This window comes from Typha latifolia, chromosome 5 (assembly GCF_019914945.1).
Source record: "Typha latifolia isolate L0001 chromosome 5, TyphaL0001v2, whole genome shotgun sequence".
Lineage (NCBI taxonomy): Eukaryota > Viridiplantae > Streptophyta > Magnoliopsida > Poales > Typhaceae > Typha > Typha latifolia.
In genome coordinates, this window is record NC_133090.1 from 1,410,545 (window position 1) to 1,436,177 (window position 25,633).

The window sequence follows — 25,633 nt, forward strand, 5'->3', positions numbered from 1 at the left end:
TAGTCTCGATATTTTTTTTTTTCCTAAGCACCTTTTCTCTCTCTCTCTCTATAGTCCAACTTAGTTGAAAGCACTGAATCAGGTTAAGATTGCATTAAAGTTCTCATTTAATATCACTTTCAAAACTGCTATAATACTCCACTGCTGACTCAAAGAGCATTATGTAGACAGTGGGATGGACACTGCGATGCCTGTCATCATCCCTAAAGTACGCCGAAGATGATGCATGATATCTGTTAAAGAGCAGCACTATAATTCTCCCTCACTTGTACGGAAGATAAATGGCAATTGATATCATACAGCTGTCTGAAATTCTTACTAATATGTTAAGATACTATTGGATGAATTTTTCACTTAAAAACTTCGCCTACGTAGCATTAGAGAGCAAGTAATAGTCCCACGTGTCGTGGGTGGGTCTAAAGTCTAAACAATAAATGGTGGCAGTTGTCTGACAACTATTAGCATTAACCCGAGCAAAAGACATTATTCGGTGCCATTTTTGGGACAACCCTCTCCGTAATAATTCTTGGCCTAAAAATTGCACTTTATTCCCCTCCGTGTCGGCGCACGATAATCCAAGGACACCGACAGCTTAGTCGCTATACGAAAGAGAAGATAAGGGGAAATATTTTAGGAATAAACTACCTGAAAAACTACCCCAACACTAAACCAGGATAGATAATAAGATTTGCTTGGGTAGTTATTCGGACCACGGGAACGTACAAAATGGATGGGTCCGACACAAATCATTCGGATCGTTTCCGTGTTCTGAGGTGGGAAGTACTGTGAAATCCAATTATGAGAAGGCACGTAGGAAGTTGTAGAAAATCTCTACACTTGTGGATGCATGAGATCTTGTTTCCATCCAGGGCCCACCCATAATTTTGGATCTCGGTGCTTGTCCCCAACCTTACAAGCTCTCGCGCTCCCGACGCCGAGGGATCTGAGATTGGAACCATTCCCGTTTACCCCGGCTGTCTTCTTTACTTCACTCCTCTTCCAAACCTCCGGCTCATACAGAGAGAGAGAGAGAGAGAGAGAGAGTAAAACAATGGCGGGACTGGGAAGAAATCCTCGGCCTGGGAAGCTTCGGTCTTCTTCTGCATCCTCCTCCTCTTCCTGCTACTACATCACCACTCTCGTATTCGTCGCGCTCTGCATCGCCGGCGTTTGGATGCTCACCTCGTCCTCCATCTCACCTTCTCAAGCCACCCCCGCCACCCCCGCGACCATTCGGAACTTTTCCTCCAAGAAATCCTCGCCTAAGATCGTGGCAACTCGAGTCACGGAGGAGGAAGACGACGAGGACAAGAAAGGAGCCGACTTGGCGAAGGATCCGGAAAGAGACAAGGATCGGGAGACGATTGGGAGCTCGGCTGGCGCTGATGGAGAGGAGGAGGAGAGGAATGAGGGGAATCAAGAAGAAGAAGAAGAAACGGGTGTGAAGGAGCAGGAGAGCAAGGTGGCGGGGGAGGAGGCGCAGCGAGAGCACGATGAGCAGTTGCCGACGAACGAAGCCGAAGAAAGCCAGCAGGAAGAGGTAAAGCAGCAACCCCAAACCGAGGAGAAGATACAGCAAGTGACGGACGAGAACCCGCAGGAGCAGATGGAAGAGAAGAAGGAGGAGGATGAGAAAGAAAGCCGGAATGCCGGCGATTCCCTCCCGGAAGGGGGCCGATCGGAGATGCCTAATGAGAGCAACGTCAAGAAGAGGCCGTGGACGACGCAAGCCGACCAGTCGTTGAACGAGAAGGAGAGGAGGGAAGAAGAGGAGTTGCCATCTGGTAATGCCGGAGGTGGTTTAGAAGAAAATGTGGAGAATTCAAGTGAACTTGATTGGAAGCTTTGTAATGTCACTGCTGGGACTGATTACATCCCTTGCCTTGACAATGAGAAGGCCATCAAGAAGCTTGATCATAAGCATTTTGTGCATAGGGAGCGGCATTGTCCCGAGGAGAGCCCGACATGCCTAGTGCCTCTCCCAAAGGGTTATAGGAGGTCTATTGGGTGGCCTAAGAGCAGAGAGAAGGTAATTGTGATGAATTTGCAATAGATATGATTACATGCGCTGCTTAATGCTTACGTGCACTATATCTGTTTTGCAGATTTGGTACTATAATGTACCTCATACGAAGCTAGCGGAGGTAAAGGGGCACCAGAATTGGGTGAAAGTTACAGGAGAGCACCTTACTTTTCCTGGAGGAGGGACGCAGTTCATACATGGGGCATTACATTACGTTGATTTCATTCAGCAGGTGAGTATCAATGTGTAAACTTGATTGCTTCTTTTTTTTTTTCTGGAGAAAAAACAACTATCTATGCATTTTATTCCAAGGTTGCCTAACTAGTTTCATCACATATTATTATAGTCATTTTGGATCTTTATGCCTGGAAAGTAACAGATCTGCTTTAGTTAACATTGTCAGACTACGAGAATATGATGTACTAAAATAAAATAATACAATCCCTGCACTTTATGGAATGGTTTATGCTATCGGCCTGTATTTATGTGAATTAGATTGGTATGAGGTTTATAGGATGATGGACTAAATTGCAGGACAATCTCTGCATTTATGGATGAGATTAGTTTAGATATTAAGGACTCGCTTAAAATAAAATTCATGTACACATTCATTCTCATACATTGGAATAGTACGCTTATTTTGTTGCACTGTTTGGTCAAAAAGGAGAAGGTAGTGCAAATCAAAAGTTCATTCTCATGCATAGGAGATTGCAGTGGTTCATAGTTTCATACTACACTGCACCGTCTGATATCAAGTTGTATTGATTTACAGTGCAATGAGTGCCAAAGGTAATTTTGCTCTTTCTGGACATATTGTTCTTGCTGGGATCAATAGTCCAGATATTATGTGAAGGATCTAAAATTTCCTAGTTGATGTTGATGTAGTCGTCTTCTTATTCTCTACATTTGGCAAGCATTGCTCATTCACTTGAGTTCCTTGAGATCAGATATTGTCACAACCATTCATATGAAAAGTTGCACAGTAGCTAGAAGCTTGCATTCATTAAGCATACACTAAAGTGCTTAGCAATTTACTTAGGCATATTTGACTTTTTTGCAGTCTGTCCGTGGTATTTCATGGGGAAAGCACACTAGAGTGATTCTAGACGTTGGTTGTGGAGTTGCTAGCTTTGGCGGTTATCTCTTTGATAGAGATGTTATTGCGATGTCTTTTGCTCCAAAAGATGAACATGAAGCTCAAGTTCAGTTTGCACTTGAGCGAGGAATTCCAGCAATATCTGCAGTAATGGGTTCCCAACGTCTGCAATTTCCTAGCAAGGTTTTCGATATGGTGCATTGTGCACGCTGTCGTGTTCCATGGCATGCAGATGGTAATTTTCTGTAAAGTTCAGTATCTCAGAATAGCTTTCAGTTCCCACAATGGTGCTTCTTTTCCTTTTGTGACAAATAAGATTGAGGATCAATTCTCATCACAGGTGGTACTCTTCTTTTGGAATTAAACCGTGTTTTACGTCCGGGAGGATTTTTTGTTTGGTCGGCAACACCTGTGTATCAGAAACTCGAGGAAGATGTTGAAATCTGGAAGGGTATGATCTATGAGTCAAATCACCTCTATGTGGACTGGATTAATATAATTAAGGTCTAGCATTATTTCTGTTTTCCAGCCATGACATCTCTTACCAAATCTATGTGTTGGGATCTTGTCACCATCAAGAAGGACAAACTGAATGGTGTTGGCGCTGCCATCTATCGTAAGCCTACTTCTAATGAATGTTACGACACCAGAAAGGATCAGAACCCTCCAATGTGCAATGAAGATGATGATCCAAATGCAGCTTGGTAAGTTTTAATAATTACTAATGTACCTCTAGATGAAAGCAATAACTTGAAATAGGAAGCTGTGTTCATTTTAGAGCCGTCTGTAAATTGAAAGGAAAATGAAATGCATACCTCATTTTACATATATACTGTAGTAGATAATAATGGTTCACCCCAAGAAAAGTTATAGCTTAACTAATTTTAATTAGCAGAAAAAATATAGCTGTTTTATTTTCTAGAATAAATTATCATAAAAAGGAACATATTATAGTTTTTTGTACTGAAAAAATGTTCTGCGGTTTCTAGCTACTCACCTTGGATTGGTAATAGTACAAACATGTATAAATGGCTGACTATTCATTTACAGAAACAATTGGATAGAAAGTAAACACCTTACTATCGTCTCTACATCAGAACACGCTTAATGTCACCAATATTTCTATTATCTAGGATCCAGGAAGATACTCAGTGGCAAGCTTATATTGCATAACTAATTCATGGAGGGCTGGCGGTAGATCGATGACTGACTGTGAAGGAGTTTCCTACATCACATTGATATGCAACACTATTAGCTCTTCACTTGATTACGATGGGAAATGTATAGCAGTATAAGAATGGAGTATAGATATATAATATATTTTTAGACTTTCAGATAGCTTTCTGTTGAAGTACCAAAATATTATCATTTAAGTGAGAAAGTAACATAGCTTTTACTATTGATTGATGGAATCCCGCCATCTTGAAAATACAAGCATGCTAAGATAGCAATAGCTCATTGAAGTCTTATTTCTTGGTTGCGACGGCATAATCTTTTTCAGGTACATCCCTCTGAAGACCTGCATGCACCGTCTGCCAACTGATGCATCTGCACGGAGCACAAAGTGGCCCGAGGAATGGCCAGAGAGATTGCAGGTACCACCTTATTGGCTAAACAGCTCTCAGATTGGAATCTATGGGAAACCGACACCTGAAGATTTCAGGGCAGATTATGAAAATTGGAAGCACATAGTAACAAAGTCCTACCTTGGTGGATTTGGTATCAACTGGTCAAAAGTGAGAAATGTCATGGATATGAGAGCTGTATATGGAGGGTATATTAATTCTGGACTTGTGATTACAATAATACTTTGTGCATACAACTTTTTCCTAATCCATAAAATATTTCAGATTTGCTGCTGCACTTAAAGATCTGAAGGTATGGGTCATGAATGTCGTGAACGTTGATGCGCCAGATACACTGCCAATTATTTACGAGCGAGGACTTTTTGGTATTTACCATGATTGGTGTGAATCATTTAGCACCTATCCCAGAACGTACGACCTCTTGCATGCTGATCATCTCTTTTCACAGATAAAAGAGAGGTGAGTTGAATTATTTTTCCGTTGTTTCTTCTCCAATTCATTATTCATATAATAACAACAATTATGTTACATATCAGATGTACAATCCTACCGGTAGTTGTTGAGATTGATAGGATATTAAGGCCGGGGGGCAAACTAATAGTTCGTGATGAATCTGCCACTGTAAGTGAAGTGGAAAATCTCTTAAAATCCCTTCACTGGGAGGTCCGTCTGACCTTTACCAAAGACAAGAAAGGAATACTTTATGCAGAGAAATCAGATTGGCGTCCTGAGCAGTTTGCAGACTCATCTTGAATAGGTCTATTTTTCCTCGGTTATGGCAGGAATTTCATCATTTCTACCTTCAGTAGTCTTGCAGCAATTGATATTCTCTTTCTTTAATAATTATCTTGTGTAATTCTCCTGTTTGTTTCTTGAACAATTCGTGATCGAAACACGTACCATTAGAAATGAATTTTGTTGTACATCACATATCCATCCTGTTTAAAGGTTGATCCTTTTGAGGTTATACAGGACTTTCCAGCAAAAACCTTGGCCTTGCTCTCTGAATCTGGTCAGTGACAGTTTAGTCTTGCAGAAATGTAAGACATGTGCAAGCTCTGGAGGATCCAATAGATGCACATGGTGTTCACTATTTAACAACATTTAAAGCAAGATACCGACGAAGAAGGGTTAGGTGGTATTGCACACAGCACCCAACTTCTGCAAACAAAGCAGGACACAGCACTTGAAAACCCCAACTTCTTTATTCATCCAGATCTGAAGGAAGAAAATATCAGAGAGAGAGAGAGAGAGAGAGACCCAACATTAGAAAACTCAAGAAATACCCAAACGTGTGAAAAATTTACACCAGAATTGGTGCGAGATTTCATCATTAAAGCAGTCACATTCATTAGCTATGGCATTGACACTGCATACCCAACTCGCAGCATTTTAATTGTTTGGTAGGCAAACGTAGATACAATCAAAGAAAATAAGCAATTACCACAAATAGTAGAAATCACCATATAGGAAGCAACTTATGAGACAAAGATCATAAAGACTGGCGCTTAGCCATGGTATACAACAAATTGCACATCTTACAGATGATTTCAGATGCTCGGTGTCTTTGATCATATTACAACAATGGTTTGAGGTAAGTTCCATACACAAACTTTCAGTATGATAAATCAAAATTAGTTATTGTTGTAGTATCAATTCATAAAAAAAATCTCTTTCAAGGTAAGAAAGAGTCAAGTATTACCAAAGAATCACTTGAAAAGATCCCCAGATATCTTGTTTCTCTACACATATATGCTGCCAATTTGTTCTCAAGATTAATGGAGAAATTATAATAATTCGTGTTCTGCTAAGCAACCAAATACCAAGACCACCTGATGATTGTAAACTGGCAAGGAGAATGTCTCAAGCTTCCGGCGTGCTCATATGACATTAGTTTTGGAATACTGCAGGGTTAGAAGCTATCCTTATCAACCTAGACACACATTTGAAATAAGATACTGAAATGTCGTCATGGGCATACCTGATTTTGATGCCCAAGCATGCTTTTCTAGACAACTAGCACTCAAAATTTCCACTGGTTGAAGGATTATGAATTGCCAGCTGCATGTCCATTTGCCATTGTTCTCCATGCAACAGTACTATTCCCGTAAAGTGGAATGTTTCCACCAAGTTCCTTTAGCCTTTTCACCATATCATAAAGCCATTCAAAGGTGAGCTTTGATTGAGCATTAAACTCTTCTCTCACCTGCGGATGCATCCTAAACCAATACCCTAACATTTTGTGAACATGTGAACGGATCATTCTCCATGGCACAGGATATTGCTCACATATCTTCAAATACTCTAGCACTAGATCTGCCTGGTTCAAACTCACATCATTCTTAACTCCATAATCGTCTTCCTTCCATTCCATTGTCCTGAATCCAGCAAAAAGTGCTGGATTTTCAAGAAGAGAATCAGCTGAAAGCACTCCATCAGTACCAGTATGATCCAGACAGCTACGAACATCTTCCAGATGGCGTATGTTTCCATTTGCAAGAACAGGTATCCTAACAGCATCTTTTACAGCCTTGATAACATTCCAATCAGCTCGAAATTTCTTCCCATCCTTTTCATCTCTTGTCCTACCATGAACAGCTAGGAGAGAACAACCGGCTTCTTCAAGCATCTTTGCATACTTAATAGTGTCCTCTAGGTTTGGAAATACTCGGATCTTACATGAAACTGGAACATGAAGGTTTGCTGACAGATTTTGGACGAGAGATTTTATGAGAGGAAGATTGTCCATGAGGAAGGCCCCATAGTTCCCCCGTCTGGCAATTCTTTGTGGGCATCTGCAAGTTTATAAAATTATGTGCTTTACTGCCTTTACAAGGTAGAAGAATAGGGAAATCTTGATTTCTGGAAATATAGGAACTTTTTAACCTTCTGACTTTCCAGTTATCATTGAGACAAAGATTGTTTAAAAAATTCCGTAAAAATAATGGCTAGTAAATCTAAACCAAGCTAACTTTGAGAAAACTAGATAAGCTTACTCTCAATAGTATCTTTTAATAATAAGCATATACCGCATCCTAAACCAAGAAAAGGTTAAACCACTGTCCTAGGAAGAGAAAATAAAAAACTTCCACTTCTACAATTATGCGTGCCAACAGTTCATAGAAATAAGAAATATAACTATTCCTATCAAGAAAAGAAGAGCAAAACAGTGTAATGCATCAGGATTTTACAACTAAAGGACTCCTAAGGACAAAAATGGCATTTGATGAAAGAAAACTTATATGGCCTATTGCAAGTATGTGTGGTAAAAGGAACTTCCTCGGAGAAGATGGTTTAGTTTTATTGCACATGCTATATATATTACAATTGCATAAAAATATTGGCTGAAAACTGACGGCAGGTAACATCAGGTATAAACACATAATGCCTTGTGGGTAAAGTAAGTTTAAGATAAGGGAACAAAGGAACTTCTAATATAAGTGTGGAAGATCATTGAATTAGAAACTTACATTAGTTTTATGTAAGTTCCTAAGTTTGAACATAATTCTACAAGTATTACCTTTTGGCTGTAAATCACAAGTCAACAGTATTAACTGCCAACTTTTCTATTTGGTCACTGAGATAGGCTCATTAGATACAGTTAATGAGCTTATACTGATCTGACTTAATATCTTTCCCAACTTTCAATAATGATGTTCAAATATTTTAAACAAATTTCTATGCATGGAATTCTTGCTATAATATGTTATTCTCTAGTACTTGTTTTGAATATCAGGTAACATCAAAAAATTAATTATTACCCCAGATTTATATCAATGTAATCACAATAAGGTTCCACCACTTTTGCTGCTTCCAACAAGATGTCAGGATCATTTGCACAAAACTGGACAAATAGTGGACGATCCTCCTGCATGTATCATCATATCAATCATACATTTTTAATCAGTGGTATGCCTGTTGTCTTAACTTATGTCTATCTAATTCTGCATGTCAAATGATGGTGAAACTATAAATACATAGGGCAATAGAGAGGCATAATAATAGAATAAAGACAATTGTTGTAAATTCCTTTTTGCCAGTAGCTACTAATGATTGGCGAAGAGATAACTAAATTCCACAATAAATTCTAGATATAGTGTTCCCGTGAAAGTCAGCCATGTTACTAACAAGAAAAATGTGATTTTTTTAAAACGTGTAATCTTAAGGTACAGTATGTGAAAGTTAAAAAAAAAAAAGGTTTTCATTTATTAAGTCTGGAATCGCCTTGCAGGTAATTCATTCAAATTATGTTAATCTATCAATCCAATGTCGTGCTAACATGTCAAAACACAGCATCTTGGCTTCATTTAAATCATGCAAAGGAACCATTTTTCACCTTGCAGGTGGTGAATTCCATACTCCGGTACTTCTCGTTCTCCGAAAATATCCTCGAGTGCAGCATCGGCGTGTATGCGGCCTCCGCACCGTACTTCCGGCACAGCATCCGGAACGGCAGCTCGGAGTTGTCCACCATAGGCGCCACGACAAACTTCGGCGCCCCGATCCGATTCCAGTGGGCCCATGCCCGTTCAATTCGGAGCTCGCCGGACAGCGGCCTGCCAGGGCTCACTGGCGGCGGCACCGCCGGATCGGCGAGAGAGCAGCCGGCGTCGAGGGCGGCGCAGAGGTCCTCGTCGGGATCGTAGGGGAGAGAGCTGGATTCCGAGGCCATGGAGTAGCTAGGGTTTAAGAGGTGGAAGAGGAGGGGGGAGCTACTAGGGTTTTGGCGGTGGGTTCTCTGCGAGGGGTGGAGAGGAGAAAGGAGAGGTCGAAATCTCATGCGATTGGCTCGCGGTGCAGGTTTGGGTGCGGCATCGTGTGCTTTTAGGTTTGTCCAGATAATTAGGAGACAATCGCCACAAACCAAGTTGTAGGAAATCCTTGCAGCCAATACTTGGCCCTCTATGGTTGGCTAGAAAATCATTTTTATGTTACAGGAAATTGCTCTAAGAGAAATAGATTTATAAAATTGCTCACCATGAAGGTGATTAATTTCTAAAAGATATTAACATATAAATTATTGTCTTAATTTATTCAACTAATTTTTGAGAGATCTCAATGGGGGCGATTCTTTAATGACAGCAATCATATATATATTTTTCAAAATATAGTAAATTATCACATATAAACTGGCTCTAATATGATAATAAATAAACAATGAATTTGAAATTGTAAGTAGTTAGATAACAAAATGAATTGATATTGAAGCATTAACTGTATTGAAATTTTCTTTTATTTTATTTTTTACCCATACTAAATGTTTAATTAACAATTCGGAGCTGTCTTATTTGAAGGACAATGATATTTTTGACTGTGTGTGTCATTGTAAAATATGGATGTGATCCAGAGCGTGCATGAAAAAAGAGAGACATCAAGGACAAGGATGATCATTGATGCTACACTTGATGTCGCCGTTACAGTTAAGAGATGAGGTCGGCATTGAATGGTTCAGGTTTTTTGTGCCAATGCAGGGAGATATCTCTGCAGTTTTTTGTACCAAATTAGCCTCTTTTAATATATTTTTTATAACTAAAACAGATCATCTCTTAAATTTAGGGCTCCTGTTCACTTTGTAAAATGTTGAAATTATTAATATTTTATCTAAGAAAAAAATACTAATAATATATATATTAATACTGAATTTGTTGGCATTTATATCTAAATTTATTAGTGTTTTACTGAAGGTTATAGTTAAATAGATTCTTTTTAGTTTATGTGGGAAATAAGAAAAGATTGAGACAAGAGTAGTTGGGTCAAAAACTTGAAATATGGTGTTGCTAGATCCTTTTCAATGCTTATTTGAAAGCTATTTTTTGGTTAAGGAAAAAACGAAAAAAACACCCCTTAGATACTATGTCATCACTATATGACCAAATAGATTCCATCATCTGTATCACATCACTCTATGTATCCTGTATCACCTCATTGTAGTGTGTTCTGTATTATTCAATGGATTATTCTAATCGAATCTGATCAAGATGGCAATGGATCTCAAAAGTTAACGTCGTGCTCGTAAGATCTACAATTTGTGTGACTATTAATTGAGATGCTTTTGTCTTTTATATCAACTAATTCAATGAACTGCAGTGGTTAGGCATCCCCAAATGCCTTTAATAATATAAAATTAGATGTTCAGATAGAGTTCCCTCACCTTCTCTGTTCCAAATAATACACTGCAGATAGATATTATGAACTTTGATGTTCTAATGAATTTTCTTGCTTTATTGAGAATAAAAATGCGATATTTATCATTTTTCTTAGGTAAAAATTAAGAACAAGTAGGAAGAAATATAAAAATCTTGGTTGGTAGTTTGAGACAAACCAAAGGTCGCACTGATTTTTGTACACAAAAGAGCCAAGCAAAGTACATAGCACTGACACTACCTCTATAGACAAAAGCTTACACGCAGAGAAATGGCTATCCGGTCACAACTCAGTAGTAGTACGAAAACGAGGGCCTTGCCCTCTTGCTTGGATTCGAAGCCGGAGTAATCTGAGGCACCGTCAACGCGTCGTCGCGCCACGTCTCTCTTCCCACCTTCGCCCCGAATCCGTGGCTTTGGATGACTTCCTTGGGCCCCACCCACGCCGGCAGTAACTGGCCGGCGCCGCCGCCTCTGCCGGAGAAGGTGGAGAGGTCCGGCTGGCTCGGGAGCTGTGGTACTTGCGGAGCCCATGTGGGTATCTCCGCCGCCTGTTGTTCCAGTTCGCCGCGGTCGAGGAATGGCAACTGCTCGTTCCCCTGGACCTATATAAAACATGAAATAAAAATTCAATTTTTGGTACGAATTCGAACGAGATGTAGGAAGAGAGAGAGAGAGAGAGAGAGATTGGGATTGGGTTGGGGACCTTGGAGAAGTCATCTACTAGAAGGTCTTCGATTTGCCATCCTGGGCAAACCTTTATGAGGTAATCGGAGATGCTACTGCCATTACTGGAGGCAGAGGTGGTTGTCGCAGTGGTAGTACTGCATAAAACCGAGCTCCCTGCATCCAAGATCTTGTCTTGATCAACCTTAGCTTCCTTATCCCTCTTCTTCTTGGTATTACTCGCAATTTCCACCACTTCTGGCGAGCTAGACCTTGAATCCGAAGCCAAAATCGGCGCCTCGGATAGCCTGGCACCAACGAGGAGGAAACGGCTATGCTTCCTGGTGAGATCATTCGCGTTGTGGATCGAATCATCGCAATCCCTGCACAGAATCGCGCGATCTTCCTGGCAGAACACGAATCCACGCTTCTCCTACAAGACCCAGTTCCCAAAATCCAATCTTTGTTCAGGATTCCGACGGATTTATCCTAAGGATAAAGTCGCTAGATAGCTCGAATCGGTTCTCCTGGGCTCACCTGGCACACGTCGCAGAGCGGGTCGGAGGAGGGGCCGTGGAGGGAGAAACGCCGGTGCTTCTCGGCGACCTTATTGGCGCGGTGGACCCGGCGGTCGCAGCCCGCACAGAGAGCCGCCTCGTCGGCGCAGCAGAAGACCGAGGCCTCATCTCGGCCGCACACGTCGCACTGGACCTTCATCTCCCGCCGTTTGGTTGGTGTGTGGAGAAGGAATTGGCTTTTGGGTCAACGGAGAACGGGAGAGGAGGAGGGAGGAGTGAGGATATGGGGACTATGGGAGGAGGACAGCTTGGGTGTTAAGAATAAATTAAGCATAGTGGTGGGAATACAAATGGATAAGTTTTAGTGAGGGAGGAGAAGGAGAAATTGAAATGAAAGCGAGATAAAGAGAAGGGAGAGAGAGAGATGATGCGGAAATTCTTGGAACTTATTCTCCCTCGGTACATTTCTTCGGATAGTTCCCGTTTTGATTCTAAGTGAAATCCATCTATCACTCGTACTGCTGTATAACAGAGAGCGTGAGAGTAGTTTTACTATTCTTGATGTAGTTTTACTAGTCTTGATGTAGAATACAATGCAATATTGTAAACCATAATAAGGTTGTAAGTGAAAGTGGCGCTTGCCTACCAAGAATTTGAAATAGCTCAGCTCCCTTCAATCGAAAAGTAAAAAGTTACTTCCGATTCCGAATTCCTTTTGATTTTGTATCAAAGGTCTAAATCTATTGTAGTCCAAAATAAATATTAATACCAGAAATTTTAATAGTTTTGATTTTAACAAATTAAGTTTTCTGCTCTAGTTTTATTAAGTTCTGGAAGTCATTATTCCATCTCGCGTGCGAAATCTATTCACTTGAGTGAGACGTATAACTCATTATTTGGTCCAAGTTTAATTTAACTTCATATATTTATTTCGATTTAACCTTATATATTTTAAACTTAGGTAGTTAACTCTTTTCTGTGGTCCAACACTGAGTTATAATTGTTAGTCAGCTATTAACAGGATGTAAATTTTTTTAAATATTCTTACAAAAATATAATTTAATTTGAGGATGATAAGAATAGTTTAGTTATTTTAGTAATTTGTTTATGATGAATGAAAAATTCTGGCAACAATGAACAACATTGATTCCAATATACTTACCATTAGTTTTGGATCAAAATGTAATGGATGCAACTTAGTCTAGACCACATAATTAAGTGCTTAAGAAGTTTAAAGTAGAAGGATAATTTAAAATCCGTCGGTTTTAACTGAAGAGTTGCATGGTCTTTTAACTCTTGATATAAAGCAAAGAGCACTACCAACTAACAGTATCAATTTGGGATTTGGAAAGGAAAAGTGAGAAAAGTACTCTTTTGTCATTACTCTTATGACTACTAAAATAAATAATCAAGAATAGAATCAAAACATACAACTACCCTTTATGCTGTAGATAATTTAAAGTTGGCTTTCTGTTAAAATACTATTTCCTCCTACTTCAGATTAAAATGTTAGAATTGCTTGCATATTGATAAAAGGAATAATTTTATCTATAACAACTTTTGGATAAAGTGGCCATTTAATATGATATCAGAAACCTCCTCAGTCTGCTTTTATCTGAGATAATTATACCAAATTCTTCCTTAATGATCAAGGACCCACAGTCACTAATATTGTGCTGTGATCTTTGCCTCTCCCATTCCTCTTTTGCATATAAAGCTAACAAATAAGTTATATCTTCAGTTCATTAAAGCTGAGATTAAAATAATTTTGGAACTCTGACAGAAGCTATTAGAGTCAAATAAGAACTATGGCAGCTTGTAGAATAACAATTAGAACACAAGTGAAGCAAAGAATGTTTCTACATCAAAATGCGGATAACAGCCAGTCCAACTGCTGATATCGAAACAAGGGTTCCTATGCAGTATTTGATAACATCATATTTTGCTGCCTCCAAGTGGGCTTTCAATGCATGGATTTCCTGAAAACGATGTCAAGATAGGCATAATCAGTTTAACTAACTAAATATAAGAAAAAACAAGAAATTTCTGTGCGTCTAGTTAACCTCACCCTGTCAAGCTTGGTAGTTAGATCTGTAGTTTCGGCATTCTGCTTCGCCAGTTCGTCACGTATACGCCTGCATTTTGTTGATTCTTCAGATATGTTAAATTGCTTATGGTAAATATAAGCTTCCACATATGATGCAAAGTGGTCATTACTGCCATGTGCAATTTGATGAGCAATCAAGCATGAAATTATTTATGAAAGAAGGATATAGAAAGGAATAAACCTGGACATAGAAGTATAGAACCATAATAGACAATTTTGCATGGAAAACCAATTCAGACATTCGAAATCTACTGAAACAAATCAGAGTTTGCAAGAGTTTTTAGGAAAGTCATTAGTTGCACCAAAATTAGGACTCCTGTGACTTGTTTCAACTATTGTCCAAAGTGCATTCCTTAAACAAGTCCAGCCTGAAAAAAACAATCTCTAACCCAGTCAATCACACCTCACCTAATTGACTTTGTACTCAGTCGATCACACATCATCTAACCCAGAGAGACAGCCAAAACAAGTCCAGCCCCCCAACACACACACACACACACACACACAAATACTTGGTCAACATTTCCATCAAGACAAGCTATTCTAACATATGCAAATCACAGAAAATTTTCCTTCTAAATGCCTGTTAGATTCCAATCATTGCTCATTCGAAAATGCATATCACTAGATAAAACAAGAAGGAAGATTCAAGATGCAATACACAATCAAGAAACATGCATAGATCTAGGAATGCAGTTTTCTTACCCTCTTTCGAGGTTTAGATCCAACCGCTGCCCAGCAGTAACTTTGTCAATCTCATATCTGTGGCAGGATACAGAAGATTAAACTCAAGGTAACAACTGATTGATTCTAAATACAACTGTAATATAATTCTTCTCTATAAAAATATGAAAAATGCAATACATACCTAAGCTCACTACGCATTTTATCAATGTCACCTCGAAGTTTCTCAGTCTCACGTTGTAACAAAGAAAAATGATTTTCCTGCATCCAGTTGAAATAACCCTTAGAAGAAATATTATAGAAATTAAATGGCATTCAAGGTTGATAATTAATTTACAACTATTTGCTGGCTTTAAGGAGGAAATGCACAAAGAAACTAGATTTTGACTGGCCAAAGAGTACGAGCTTTATAATAATTTGTATTAAATAACTAAGGGCACATAATACGAAATGAGAAATTGTGAAAGCTAGTTTATGAACAAGAAGAAATATATAACAAGCTAACCATAGACATTAATCAGGTTCCTGGATTGTGGTCCATTTTCTGGAATCCAGTACAGAGTTCCCAAGAGAAATGCCACATCAAGAAGGTAATTGTGTTGCAGCATTGTATCTTATCTCCTAGTGATATCTCAATTAAAGAACACCCAGCATCTCTTAGATTAGAAGGTTTCTCTGTGGGGTTCAGGTCTCCTGAAGTACTACCAGAGGGAAAGAAAAAGTTCTTCAATGTAGTATGTTATCCTTCACATCCATAGAATCTAGGCTGCTAGACCGTTTGTCTACCTTCTTGGGTACTAGCTCATCACCAAATTACTCCAATTGCAGCAGCATTATTTTTAATTCTCTTCACACTACACAATTTAAAATACGCTCATTTGTTACAGTAGCAACACGCCTTTTTTTTCCTTCTTTTTGGCTTTCAAGGATGGTGATTTCGTTGATTGCAGAGGGCAAAGATTTGGCTAAAACAAGATCTAGTCAGCAATTGATGAAAACTATATAAAACCAAGTGCAGCCAGCACATCTGTTGCAGAAAAAGGCAGCCTGTTGCATGAGGCTTCTGCCTCCGCATGGTCTAGAGAGGAGGATGTACACATACTTGCATTCATTTTCTGAAGAGGTTGTTTCTAAGACTTGAACCCTAATCTCACTACCAAACAAATGCTGCAAAATCTTATAGAGTTATACTATAGGAAATCTCCAAATTTGATATAAATCATCAAATTAGGTAACATAAGAAGAGAACTCAATATTATAAGTCAATAAATATAGGCAGTTTCATGATATTTGTCATGAGTGCTGGCAGGTTCTGAGACCAGAAATCTTCACAAACCAGAGTTCCTACCCCACCACACCCCCCCTCAACCAAAACAAAAAGATGCAACAATTGATGCTAGTTAGATTAAGTCTTAACATAGTCAATCAGATTCGAAAGTGATTTCCTCAATGAATCTTAGATTTTTCAGGAAGTATAGCATCCTAATAAGAAACTAACTTGACATTACTATCATCCTAGAATCACGACAAAACCAATGGAAAAGCTCAGTTACCATATGTTACTTGCAACAAGCACTCTAAGCTAACTTAATTGTAAAATACCTGTACACAAACTACAGAAGACCTACCTAAAAGCTACCTTTCAATCATCTAATCCTTTCATTTCCTTCCACAAATATAAAATGACAAGTATAACTTGGAGAATCTTCACTGTTTAACTCACCTAAATTTAACCTACTTTCTTTGATAAATAATTACAACCAAGTGCCTATAATCAGTATCATTTTCATAAGTAGGGCTAATTTCCTAATGCCGCTCATTAATCATAACCAAACTAAAGGTCCAAAACCACACCTGCGAGCTCTTTATTTGTGACTTGAATTTTGAGAGATTAGCATCCTGCAACATCTCGCTCTGCACAGACCATCAACCACATTTATTAGGATAAAAAAGGATACAACAAGAACTAATAACAACACCATTCAACAGTCAACCCTATGGTGGCCATTACCCTCTGCATGTCCCCCTTAGACACGAACGACTGCGCCACGTTTTCCAAGCTATCGTTCAGAACCTCCGTGATGGCCGATGTGATCGCCTCTGCCTGCTTCGTTGGCACCCCATGTGACTCCAACCTCCTCACCTGCGAAACATCAAACACCTTCAGTGCATCTCCGAACCGACCAATTCCCGCACAGAAATCGAAAATTTTCAAACCCCCAAATCCTCCACTTTACCAACGCCAAGGTATCAACCAAGAAAGCCCTGTTCCCATTCGCCTTCACGAGCTGCGAAATGGACCGTGCCGACGACGACGTCAATGCCGCCCACGCGCACGCCCCTCCTCGCCTAGAAGCAACGCCGGCGGCGGACATCTGAGCTCGATTCCTTTAAAGTCTCAGATCCAACTCGATCGAATTGAGGATTCTTGGACAGAGGAAGGATCGGATACTACTAAGAAATGGGAATCCCTTCTATTTCGGCCTCGATAACCCGATTTGGGAATGGATTGGAGGGAGGAGAAGAAGCGGGGTGGGGATTCGGATGATGGCTGTTTATGGAAAGTTTGGTTTCTTCGAGTCTCCGCTTCGGAGTATTTATTGGTTACCAAAATTCCCGGAAGGACGAAGAGGAGAAGAAGACCAGAGGAAGGGAAAGCGCGGAATGAGACCAAGAATGGTGGAAGTAATTGGAAAGTTTCTAGGTCTTCTCTTGCCCCCTATTTGTACTTCTGGTCGGAGTTGTGCGTATGTATTGGGTCTGACCGAATAACTACCCAAAATATATTTGCAAATTAAATCTTTTCTTCTGGATATTTTTGTAAAAAGACATCCTTCCTTCACAAAATTTTATTCCTCGAATATTCAACACGTGGGGGTTAACAATTAAAAATAATTATATTATAAAATATTAATTTACAAATATATTACACGAAAATTGTTTTTCTCTTATAAACAAATTAAAAAAGGTGGAGATGTGATTAAAGGAACATTTTTATATATTAAAAAAAAAAAATCTAGGATGGGAGTGTCTGAGTGAGCAAACCAAGCTGTGGGTTTGATTGGATGATGAATGCCCATGACCCATGCTGGATGATTCAACTTTCGAGGCAGTTGGGCGGCTCACGCTATTAGTTGCGTACTGTAGAATCACATAGGAAGCATTAATATTAGTATCACCAACAGGGATTAGGGATATAGGATAAAATACAAGGAACTAATATTCCTGGCTAAAATGATGAAGAATAACTCTAGCTGTCTATTAGTTGAGATAATTTTTTTATAAGCCAAAGAATCTTAATATCATAGCCATTAAACTCACATTTCTCTCAGCCAAAGCATGACAATGAAGCAGTGAATATAAGTGTATAATTATGATCTACTTGGGATTGATCAACAAAGAGAGTAGCCCTTTGGATCTAATATGGGCAATTTTAGTGAACCCTGCTAATGTATTTCTATACACATTATTCTCAAAAAATAAAGCAACAGTATCAGGTAGATACACAGGTAGATATGATTTACATATCCAAAAACAACCATTCTTGTCCATTCCTCCATTGACATAAACTTGAGAATGGGAATATGTTCTACTTGGATCGTCTGCCGTAAGGATACAACATGTCGTTGATACTTTCTTTGACATAGTTGCCGGCTTTGTGTAGGTTGCGAGCCACGCCTGATGCCACCAGTCCAGCATTCCTTGAAAATCTGCATCATCTTAAACATCAGTAACAGTTTTTTTTTTTTTTGGAACAATGAATGGGTTATTAGGCAGAGAGAAAGTAAATGGAAACAAGAACTGAGGATTTCCTGAGTAAGAACTCCTCCCCTGAAGAGTGTGCAGGTTTGTGTACTTGGGTTTGAGAACGAGCTGCAAGAATAATGGAAATTCAAAACTTAAATAATTTGAAGTTGCAAGATATTGGAGAATTTGACCACAATCTATAAGAATACAAAAAGGAAATAGAAACATAAAAATATCCAATAAGGTTCATCTTTTATCCTAGTAATAAACAACCTTTTAGATCTTCTGGATGGCACTCGCATTTCCTTTTGCATCTTGCAACTATTCAAATTAATTGAGATTTGGCATCCAAACCTCTTTGTATGTTCATAATTAGTTTTTTCCATAGTAATAAACTAACAAAAAACAAGTTGATCTAATATTCAGCAAATATTTTCCTGTTTTCCTGAATCTCTAAATGTCTTATTATATTACCTTCCTTGTGAGCATGTGATGGCGCATGACCAGCTGTTGAAGTTGTTTTGTCCACTAATAGCTGCAGCAACGTATTTTCCAAGATATTAGACAAAGATAGGACTAAAGAGACAATTATAAGGAAATACAAAAATTCTCTAAGAGAAATTATTGAAAGACAAAGCAAAAATATTCTGCTTATGGTAAAAAGATTGAATACTAATTGAGGAGCCACAAAATAAATAAAACAGGCCAGAAATGTTGACTCTACATCACCTGCTTCATTTTCAATTCTGTTTTAATTTTATTCAAATATGGTCTAATTTGGGTGACTTGGGAAAACCAGAATCTAAATTCCAGGAATAGTGAAGCTTCATATCCCTGTAATCTCGTGAACTCTCCTAAATTTTCCTTTTATGAAAAATAAAATCTGCAATAGTATAGATAAGACCCTCTATCTAACATCATTCCCCACAGAAGGTGTTGAAGCTGAATCTTCAGTGACACTTTATATAAGTCCTACTTTAGTTGAAAAATTCATATATCATTCGAATATATGAAATTAATTCAATCAAAACTCTTACCATGAAGAGTGGAGGACAAAAACTAATTCCTGGCCTGATCGAAATTTCCTAGTGTACATTGAAATTCCTGCACCACTATTCAGGTTTTTTAGTTCACCAATTTTTTCTGAATACAATATACTAAAATGAAATCCCCCAACCAATTTTCTCAATTTGCTCTAGCCACCATTGATAAGACTTAGGTGCAAAGTGGATGGAGAAGGTCATGGACCATCATGATGGTCCAAATTCTTTACAAATTGTTGATTCCCCACGTTTCCAAACAATGAAGCTTTGTTCCTCTAGAGATTGTTCTCATACATTGTACTCATGAAGAATGTACCTAAGCCCTTTGATTGTTGATATACTCCACATAGATTATATGCCCTTTCCACAACAAAATCATGTAAAATGCATTTCACCTTTGCCACTGAAGAATGTACCTAAGCCCTTTGATTGTTGATATACTCCACAGAGATTATATGTTCTTTTCACAACAAAATCATGTAAAAATGCATTTCATCTTTGTCACTACGATCACAAAGCAACTATATATTTATATGCTAATGTGGTGTAGCAGTTGCCTTTCCGTTGAGGCCCATACAAGTAATGTTAAGATTAACTGATATACAAAATGTTATTTTCTCAAAATAATATCGCTACATGCCCTTGTAAGCAAAATAAAAAAAGGTTAAATGTCAGTTTGGTATAGGAAAGAAGAAAATTTTCAATTCACATTCGTGGCACAAGAATGCAAAAGCCATTGGTTGTTTAACTATACATTACGCAAGGAAGGTTCACATATGTATATATCATCACGGATATACATAAATCTGTAAAAATCAAGAGTAGGAATCATCATAGAAATTAAATGAGTAAATATATTACTAAAAGGACAAACAAAGTTAAGAGCGGAAACCTCAATCCCGACACAAAATGGCAACTCTGCTCGGTTCTGTGTTTTGACACTAGGATTGTCTTTGTTATCCAGCAAGACAGAATAGCCAACACAAGCATACTTGAATTCTGAAAGCTTACGTCCATCTTTAGTAGCTTCTATTTCAGATTCCCCAACTACATAGCTCGGAACTGGTAAAAAGCACATTAGAACCAATAATTTAGATGCGGAAGATAAGACTAACCTCGCGTTGGCATGCATTAAGATTCAATCACCATAAGTAAATGAACTTTTCGCAACCAAATTATTGCAGATTAAAATTGTAAGACCATAAGGATTTCTTATGCTTTCAGTTCAAAAATGCAGGTAGCAACTCTAACTTCACGTCAGATGCATAAAAAAGGGAGAGCAATTTTCTCAATCATAACTCTCTGAATCGATTAATCATTTCTCCTACCCCAATGAGAGCCCCAAAATCCTACCTTTCTTTCTCTCAAAAATTAAAACAACAGACAAAAACAAAATCATAACCCACAAGACCCCCAAGATCCCACCTTTCTCAAAAGAAGCCACCAAAATGAACTCAGATCAAAATAGTTCGAAATTAATCCAACCAAAAAGATCAACACAAAGGAGGAGGAATTCCTAACCTTGTGGAAGGGTCCTCGAGATTCCCAAGCAGACAGGCTTACGATCTCCCGATTTGAGGAGAGAAGAGTAGTATAGACATCCCTTGCAAGATTTCCCCTTGTGGACCGACGGATTCTTGTTATGCGGCGGATCGCCGCCGCCGCCGCCGCCGTTCGCTGATTCCTCCATCCCACTAGCTTTCCAATTCGTCGCTCGATCAATATTTCGGCTCTAATTTTTCCCCATCACTCTCTTTTCTCCGTACTCCTCTCATTGGATGGTGGGAGCAATGGAAAAGTGGGAAAAAAAATCTTCTTTTGCATATACACCCCTCGAAAGTTCCTTAATTGCGTCTATATGTGCTAAGGGTGGGCCATAGCCCATTTTCCCATATATTATATGAAAATTTATCAAAAAGACTATATATTTTACCTTTATTATAATTCTTATCATTGCAAAAAGACTAATATCTATTAACTTTGCATTTTACGTTTAATACGTTCGTATGTTTGTTTTCTTAATAATTAGTTATTATATAAATAAGTAGAATTAATTGTAAATATAAAATAACATTAATATCTTGAGTATAGTTTTTGATTAAAGTAACAGTAAAAAGGAACCATATTTTAAGGTCAAGTTAGAGATATTTAGGTTTTTCAAAATATTTATTCTATCGGTTGCTGGTAGGTGAAAATTAACTTAGCAGTTTTTGTGGCATTAAATATTCATACGATAAGGTGTCAATAATAATAAGAACAACACATAAGGTGTTTTTGATAAATTCTCCAATATGACGTAATGCACACTTGAATGGGCCGGCCCAATGTTTAGGCCCAGAAATCTCTATCAAATATCAATACTTACAGCGAGGTGGCGGCTTCCAGGTTTCAATTCTAAACCGTTGACAGTGAGTTGAAAGCAACCTAAAGAGTCAAGATTTGACTTTCTTATCCCTTCATTATTGCAATGGAGAAGAAGTTGTTGAAAAAATAAGAGAAATTTTCTTTATCCTTGTATCAGAGTCATTTGCACTAAATAAAATAAAACAAAATAAAAAGAAAAAAAAATTTGAAAATTTTCGTGTTGTTTGGATGTAACTGAGAAAAGAAAAATAAATAAATACATTTACTCTGTCTTGGTGGCTTGTGAGAGAAAAAAAAATATATTTACTATCATACCTTTCATCTAATATTTAATTATCAAAAATAAATCAGTGTAGCCATATAACTATTAGAATACTCTTTAAAATAAATAAAAGTAACATAAATAATTTATAATATCTAGCGCGAGCTATAATATTTAATATAATTCTAAAACAATTAAATAATATAAATATATTTAATATATAAAAAGAGCTAATGTTTTTTTTTACTCTAATTTATATTCACTTCTGGAGAGAAAAAGTGACCACCTTAAGAATTATCTAATGCAAAATAACCCCAATAAATAAAAAAATTCAGAAAAAAATGTCTTCTCTGCTACTGATCTCCTTCCTCTTCGTCTTCGTCTTCCTCCTTATCCGCATCTCCAAATCCAGAAACCCTAATAAACTCCCCCCATCTCCCCCATCCCTTCCCCTAATCGGCCACCTCCACCTCCTCTCCGGTCTCCCCCACCGCGCCCTCCTCCGTCTCTCCCGCCTCCACGGTCCCTTCCTCCTCCTCCGCCTCCCCCAACCCACCCTCCTCCTCTCCTCCGCCGCCGCCGCCCGCCGCCTCTTTGCCTCCCACGACATCGCCTTCTCCTCCCGCCCCTTCTCCTCCACCGCCGCCAAGCTCACCTACAACTCTCGCAACGTCTCCTTCTCCCCCTACGGTGACTACTGGCACCACGCCCGCAAGATCACCGTCTCCCGCCTCCTCGCCCCTTCCCGCGTCGCCGCCTTCCGCTCCGTCCGCTCCGACGAGGTCGCTGCCCTCCTCGGCCGCATATGCGCCGCCGCAGGCGGTGGCGAACCGATCAACCTAAGCGAAGAACTTTTCGCCTACGCGAACCGGGTGGTGAGCATATCAGCGGCGGGAAAGCGGGAGGGAATGGCGGAAGAGTTCCGGGAGATGATGGCGGAAGAGCTCGCGATCCTTTCCGGGTTCCATTTGGAGGAGGCTTACCCAGCCCTGGGGAAGATATTGGGGAAGTTAAGTGGGAGGGATGGGAAAGTGGAAGCGATCGCGAGGAAGTGGGACGGCTTCATAAGCACGATTCTCGAGGAGCACGAGGAGAAGGCGAGGAAGAAGGAGAAGCAGAGCGAGGAGGAGGATTTCGTGGACGTGTTGCTCGCGATTCGGAGGGATCTGACGGCCGAGATTCAATTGAGTGAGGATGACGTCAAGTCCATCCTCTTGGTAAGGATGCTGCTTTTTGTGATCATAAAATTACCATTCTTAAGGGTTATTTTTGCAAATAACCACCTAACTTCCTGAATTTATTGCGAATTTTTTTTATTATAAAAAAACCTCCTCTTTTATGGGTATATTTGTAAAAAGAAAACCCACCTTTTTCGCAATCGCAGGACATAATCGCAGCTGCAACGGTGACAACCTACGTGACGATCGAATGGACCATGGCCGAGCTCATCCGAAGCCCAAGGATTATGAAGAAGGTCCAAAATGAGATCGCCGAAATCGGCGCCGGCAAGGTAACCATCGCCGAAGACGACACAAACCAAGCAAACTACCTGAAAGCAGTGATCAAAGAAGCCCTTCGTCTGCATCCACCCGGCCCACTCCTCCTCCCGCGAGAGTCCACCACCAACGTCTCCTTCCAAGGCTACGAGATCCCAGCCAGAACGCAGCTCATCATAAACGCATGGGCAATTGGAAGAGACCCAGAAACTTGGGAGGAAGCAGAGGAGTTCAAGCCCGAGAGATTCGTTGGTAGCCCGATAGATTTTAGAGGAAATGACTTCGAGTTCATCCCATTTGGAGTTGGGAGAAGGATGTGTCCTGGAATACAGTATGCAATGGCTACTATAGAGCTGGCTCTTGCTAATCTTTTGCACCACTTTAGTTGGGCATTGCCTGATGGGATGGGTGTGGAAGACTTTGATATGGAGGAAGCTGCTGGGCTTACAACCACCAAGAAGATACCTCTTCATCTTGTTGCCATTCCTCAATCAAATTCACTTTGATCAAGACTGCAATATAATTCTTACTACTGTACTATAAGTTTTGAAGTTTGCATCTTGTACTAAATCATGATTGTGAATGCGAAATAATAAGAAAATCAAATGGCACGAGTTGGCTAGCTGCGGCGCCGATCTTTATTAAGGTGAGAATATGAGATGAGAAAAACTTCTAGATCTCTTTCATAAAATGGCACTTCAAGGCAATATATTCTTTATCACAAATATCGTTGACCAAAACTTTAATTACAAGTATCTCAATTGATCTCTTTTTTACATTAAGATTAAAATCATATCCTTTCCTTCCTCAGTCTCAAGGACATAAAGACTAAGGAGAAACAAAAAAACAAAACGAAAAGTCAAATTCAGAGTCCTCTATAGATGTATTATGCACTTGAGCTTAATCCTCTTGCTTCAGATCCCTTCATAATCCTCATCCTCTTGCATGAAGAGATGAACATCCTAGAAGAAACCAGAACAAAACAAGGAAACCATTAGCTCATTGGTTTAAAGAAGACACACAGAATTCAATCTTCAAGAGATCAGGTTCATGCTTACCCCCATGGGACATCTCCAACCAACATCCAATCTCCATCTTTGTCCTCATATGTGATGGCATACTCAGACTCATCGTACCCTTCTTCCCCTCCTAAAAGATGGTTAAGATATTGTTATATCACATGAATCTTTCATGTATACATATACAAGTAACAATTCTCAAGCCCATGCATCATAAAACTCTCTTACCTAAGGAACAACACTTGAACATATCCTCCAAGGCTCCCCTGAGCTCCTTATAACCATTGTAGGCCTTGAGATCTACCTTCCTCAAATAAGGAGCCCCATCCATGCTCACCTTTACATATATTCCACATCCATCATCATCAACCTCGCCCTTCCTCGCCCGAAAGCTATTCATCCGATAAGCTCGGACTGGTGGCCACCCCACGACTTGTGCCCTGCCATGTTATATACCACCAATCACATAAGAACATCTGCATATAGTAATTAAAATTTGCATATTAGTAACAAGAAATGAACATAATTCACATACTTAGCCACAGGGCTTGTAGCTCCGTCATTCTTCTCCGGCAGCGCGCGTTTGTTACATTTTTGACCCACCACCGATGATTTCTCCGGTGCGATAACACCGGGCGGCCCGAGCGTTAGCTCGGTCAACGCTCGGGCCGCCTTAAACTTAAAGTTGTCGAGAATGGCTTCCATTTGAGACGAAGGTATGAACTTGGTATGGAGATTTGGCAAAGATGGAAGGTATGTGAATGGCGTAAGAAGTGGTCTCATAAGGAAGTTTGTTATATAGGAGAGAAGACTACGTAGCAAGGCAATATTTTAGCCAAGGGTTGTAAGGGGGATAGGGGGCAGCATTAAGGGAAATGC

The 25,633-nt window shown here is 39.3% G+C and overlaps 7 protein-coding genes across 8 annotated transcripts; 2 read left to right on the top strand and 5 right to left on the bottom strand.

Annotated features, from left to right (window-relative positions):
• The first annotated feature begins 919 nt into the window (after positions 1-919).
• On the top strand, positions 920-5,635 carry LOC140788640 (probable methyltransferase PMT27). The gene is made up of 8 exons (XM_073137988.1): positions 920-2,029; positions 2,106-2,255; positions 3,084-3,354; positions 3,460-3,570; positions 3,649-3,823; positions 4,621-4,893; positions 4,970-5,164; positions 5,242-5,635. Exons 1-8 carry the CDS (start codon positions 1,052-1,054, stop codon positions 5,456-5,458), a joined length of 2,370 nt encoding a protein of 789 aa, XP_072994089.1. The 5' UTR covers positions 920-1,051; the 3' UTR covers positions 5,459-5,635.
• A 537-nt stretch (positions 5,636-6,172) lies between these two features.
• Positions 6,173-9,509, bottom strand: LOC140788641 (uncharacterized). 2 transcript variants are annotated; one of them, XR_012109047.1, is made up of 4 exons: positions 9,042-9,509; positions 8,467-8,573; positions 6,687-7,500; positions 6,173-6,609 (listed from the first exon to the last, which is right to left on the bottom strand). XR_012109047.1 is itself a non-coding variant. In XM_073137989.1 (3 exons), the coding sequence occupies exons 1-3, from the start codon at positions 9,483-9,485 to the stop codon at positions 6,753-6,755; spliced, it is 1,299 nt and encodes a 432-aa protein (XP_072994090.1). In that variant the 5' UTR covers positions 9,486-9,503; the 3' UTR covers positions 6,173-6,752. The 2 variants fall into 2 exon arrangements, 1 of the variants encoding a protein (XP_072994090.1); XM_073137989.1 differs by having other exon boundaries at positions 6,173-7,500; positions 9,042-9,503.
• A 1,506-nt stretch (positions 9,510-11,015) lies between these two features.
• On the bottom strand, positions 11,016-12,525 carry LOC140787968 (B-box zinc finger protein 20-like). Its single transcript, XM_073137013.1, has 3 exons — positions 12,052-12,525; positions 11,555-11,947; positions 11,016-11,453 (listed from the first exon to the last, which is right to left on the bottom strand). Exons 1-3 carry the CDS (start codon positions 12,229-12,231, stop codon positions 11,139-11,141), a joined length of 888 nt encoding a protein of 295 aa, XP_072993114.1. The 5' UTR covers positions 12,232-12,525; the 3' UTR covers positions 11,016-11,138.
• Positions 12,526-13,761: 1,236 nt separating this feature from the next.
• On the bottom strand, positions 13,762-17,869 carry LOC140788804 (protein FMP32, mitochondrial-like). The gene is made up of 7 exons (XM_073138267.1): positions 17,061-17,869; positions 16,835-16,966; positions 16,678-16,737; positions 15,008-15,084; positions 14,845-14,901; positions 14,101-14,167; positions 13,762-14,011 (listed from the first exon to the last, which is right to left on the bottom strand). Exons 1-7 carry the CDS (start codon positions 17,196-17,198, stop codon positions 13,892-13,894), a joined length of 651 nt encoding a protein of 216 aa, XP_072994368.1. The 5' UTR covers positions 17,199-17,869; the 3' UTR covers positions 13,762-13,891.
• A 300-nt stretch (positions 17,870-18,169) lies between these two features.
• Positions 18,170-21,446, bottom strand: LOC140788805 (uncharacterized). The gene is made up of 5 exons (XM_073138268.1): positions 21,135-21,446; positions 20,506-20,675; positions 19,045-19,105; positions 18,636-18,696; positions 18,170-18,533 (listed from the first exon to the last, which is right to left on the bottom strand). The coding sequence occupies exons 1-5, from the start codon at positions 21,301-21,303 to the stop codon at positions 18,413-18,415; spliced, it is 582 nt and encodes a 193-aa protein (XP_072994369.1). The 5' UTR covers positions 21,304-21,446; the 3' UTR covers positions 18,170-18,412.
• Positions 21,447-22,480: 1,034 nt separating this feature from the next.
• Positions 22,481-24,357, top strand: LOC140788803 (cytochrome P450 71A9-like). Its single transcript, XM_073138266.1, has 2 exons — positions 22,481-23,456; positions 23,624-24,357. The coding sequence occupies exons 1-2, from the start codon at positions 22,581-22,583 to the stop codon at positions 24,239-24,241; spliced, it is 1,494 nt and encodes a 497-aa protein (XP_072994367.1). The 5' UTR covers positions 22,481-22,580; the 3' UTR covers positions 24,242-24,357.
• A 38-nt stretch (positions 24,358-24,395) lies between these two features.
• LOC140788806 (auxin-induced protein 22D-like) lies at positions 24,396-25,516 on the bottom strand. The gene is made up of 4 exons (XM_073138269.1): positions 25,290-25,516; positions 24,983-25,194; positions 24,794-24,884; positions 24,396-24,697 (listed from the first exon to the last, which is right to left on the bottom strand). Exons 1-4 carry the CDS (start codon positions 25,457-25,459, stop codon positions 24,622-24,624), a joined length of 549 nt encoding a protein of 182 aa, XP_072994370.1. The 5' UTR covers positions 25,460-25,516; the 3' UTR covers positions 24,396-24,621.
• Positions 25,517-25,633: the final 117 nt, after the last annotated feature.

Coding starts and splice junctions, on each gene's coding strand:
- LOC140788805 (XM_073138268.1), bottom strand. CDS start 21,303: ATGGAGGAATCAGCGAACGGCGGCGGCGGCGGCGGCGATCCGCCGCAT. Junction 20,676..21,134: donor CTCGAGGACCCTTCCACAAG/GTTAGGAATTCC, acceptor GCTTTTTACCAG/TTCCGAGCTATGTAGTTGGG. Junction 18,697..19,044: donor ATCACATGCTCACAAGGAAG/GTAATATAATAA, acceptor TTATTCTTGCAG/CTCGTTCTCAAACCCAAGTA.
- LOC140787968 (XM_073137013.1), bottom strand. CDS start 12,231: ATGAAGGTCCAGTGCGACGTGTGCGGCCGAGATGAGGCCTCGGTCTTC. Junction 11,948..12,051: donor CGCTCTGCGACGTGTGCCAG/GTGAGCCCAGGA, acceptor TGGGTCTTGTAG/GAGAAGCGTGGATTCGTGTT. Junction 11,454..11,554: donor TAGTAGATGACTTCTCCAAG/GTCCCCAACCCA, acceptor TGTTTTATATAG/GTCCAGGGGAACGAGCAGTT.
- LOC140788803 (XM_073138266.1), top strand. CDS start 22,581: ATGTCTTCTCTGCTACTGATCTCCTTCCTCTTCGTCTTCGTCTTCCTC. Junction 23,457..23,623: donor ACGTCAAGTCCATCCTCTTG/GTAAGGATGCTG, acceptor TCGCAATCGCAG/GACATAATCGCAGCTGCAAC.
- LOC140788804 (XM_073138267.1), bottom strand. CDS start 17,198: ATGTCCGCCGCCGGCGTTGCTTCTAGGCGAGGAGGGGCGTGCGCGTGG. Junction 16,967..17,060: donor TGGTTGATACCTTGGCGTTG/GTAAAGTGGAGG, acceptor GATGTTTCGCAG/GTGAGGAGGTTGGAGTCACA. Junction 15,085..16,677: donor CACAAATAAAGAGCTCGCAG/GTGTGGTTTTGG, acceptor AACTGGATGCAG/GAAAATCATTTTTCTTTGTT.
- LOC140788806 (XM_073138269.1), bottom strand. CDS start 25,459: ATGGAAGCCATTCTCGACAACTTTAAGTTTAAGGCGGCCCGAGCGTTG. Junction 24,885..24,982: donor GTTCAAGTGTTGTTCCTTAG/GTAAGAGAGTTT, acceptor ACCATCTTTTAG/GAGGGGAAGAAGGGTACGAT. Junction 24,698..24,793: donor GTTGGAGATGTCCCATGGGG/GTAAGCATGAAC, acceptor GGTTTCTTCTAG/GATGTTCATCTCTTCATGCA.
- LOC140788640 (XM_073137988.1), top strand. CDS start 1,052: ATGGCGGGACTGGGAAGAAATCCTCGGCCTGGGAAGCTTCGGTCTTCT. Junction 2,256..3,083: donor ACGTTGATTTCATTCAGCAG/GTGAGTATCAAT, acceptor ACTTTTTTGCAG/TCTGTCCGTGGTATTTCATG. Junction 4,894..4,969: donor ATGAGAGCTGTATATGGAGG/GTATATTAATTC, acceptor AAAATATTTCAG/ATTTGCTGCTGCACTTAAAG.
- LOC140788641 (XM_073137989.1), bottom strand. CDS start 9,485: ATGAGATTTCGACCTCTCCTTTCTCCTCTCCACCCCTCGCAGAGAACC. Junction 8,574..9,041: donor TGGAATTCACCACCTGCAAG/GTGAAAAATGGT, acceptor TGATACATGCAG/GAGGATCGTCCACTATTTGT. Junction 7,501..8,466: donor TACATTGATATAAATCTGGG/GTAATAATTAAT, acceptor ATAAACTTGCAG/ATGCCCACAAAGAATTGCCA.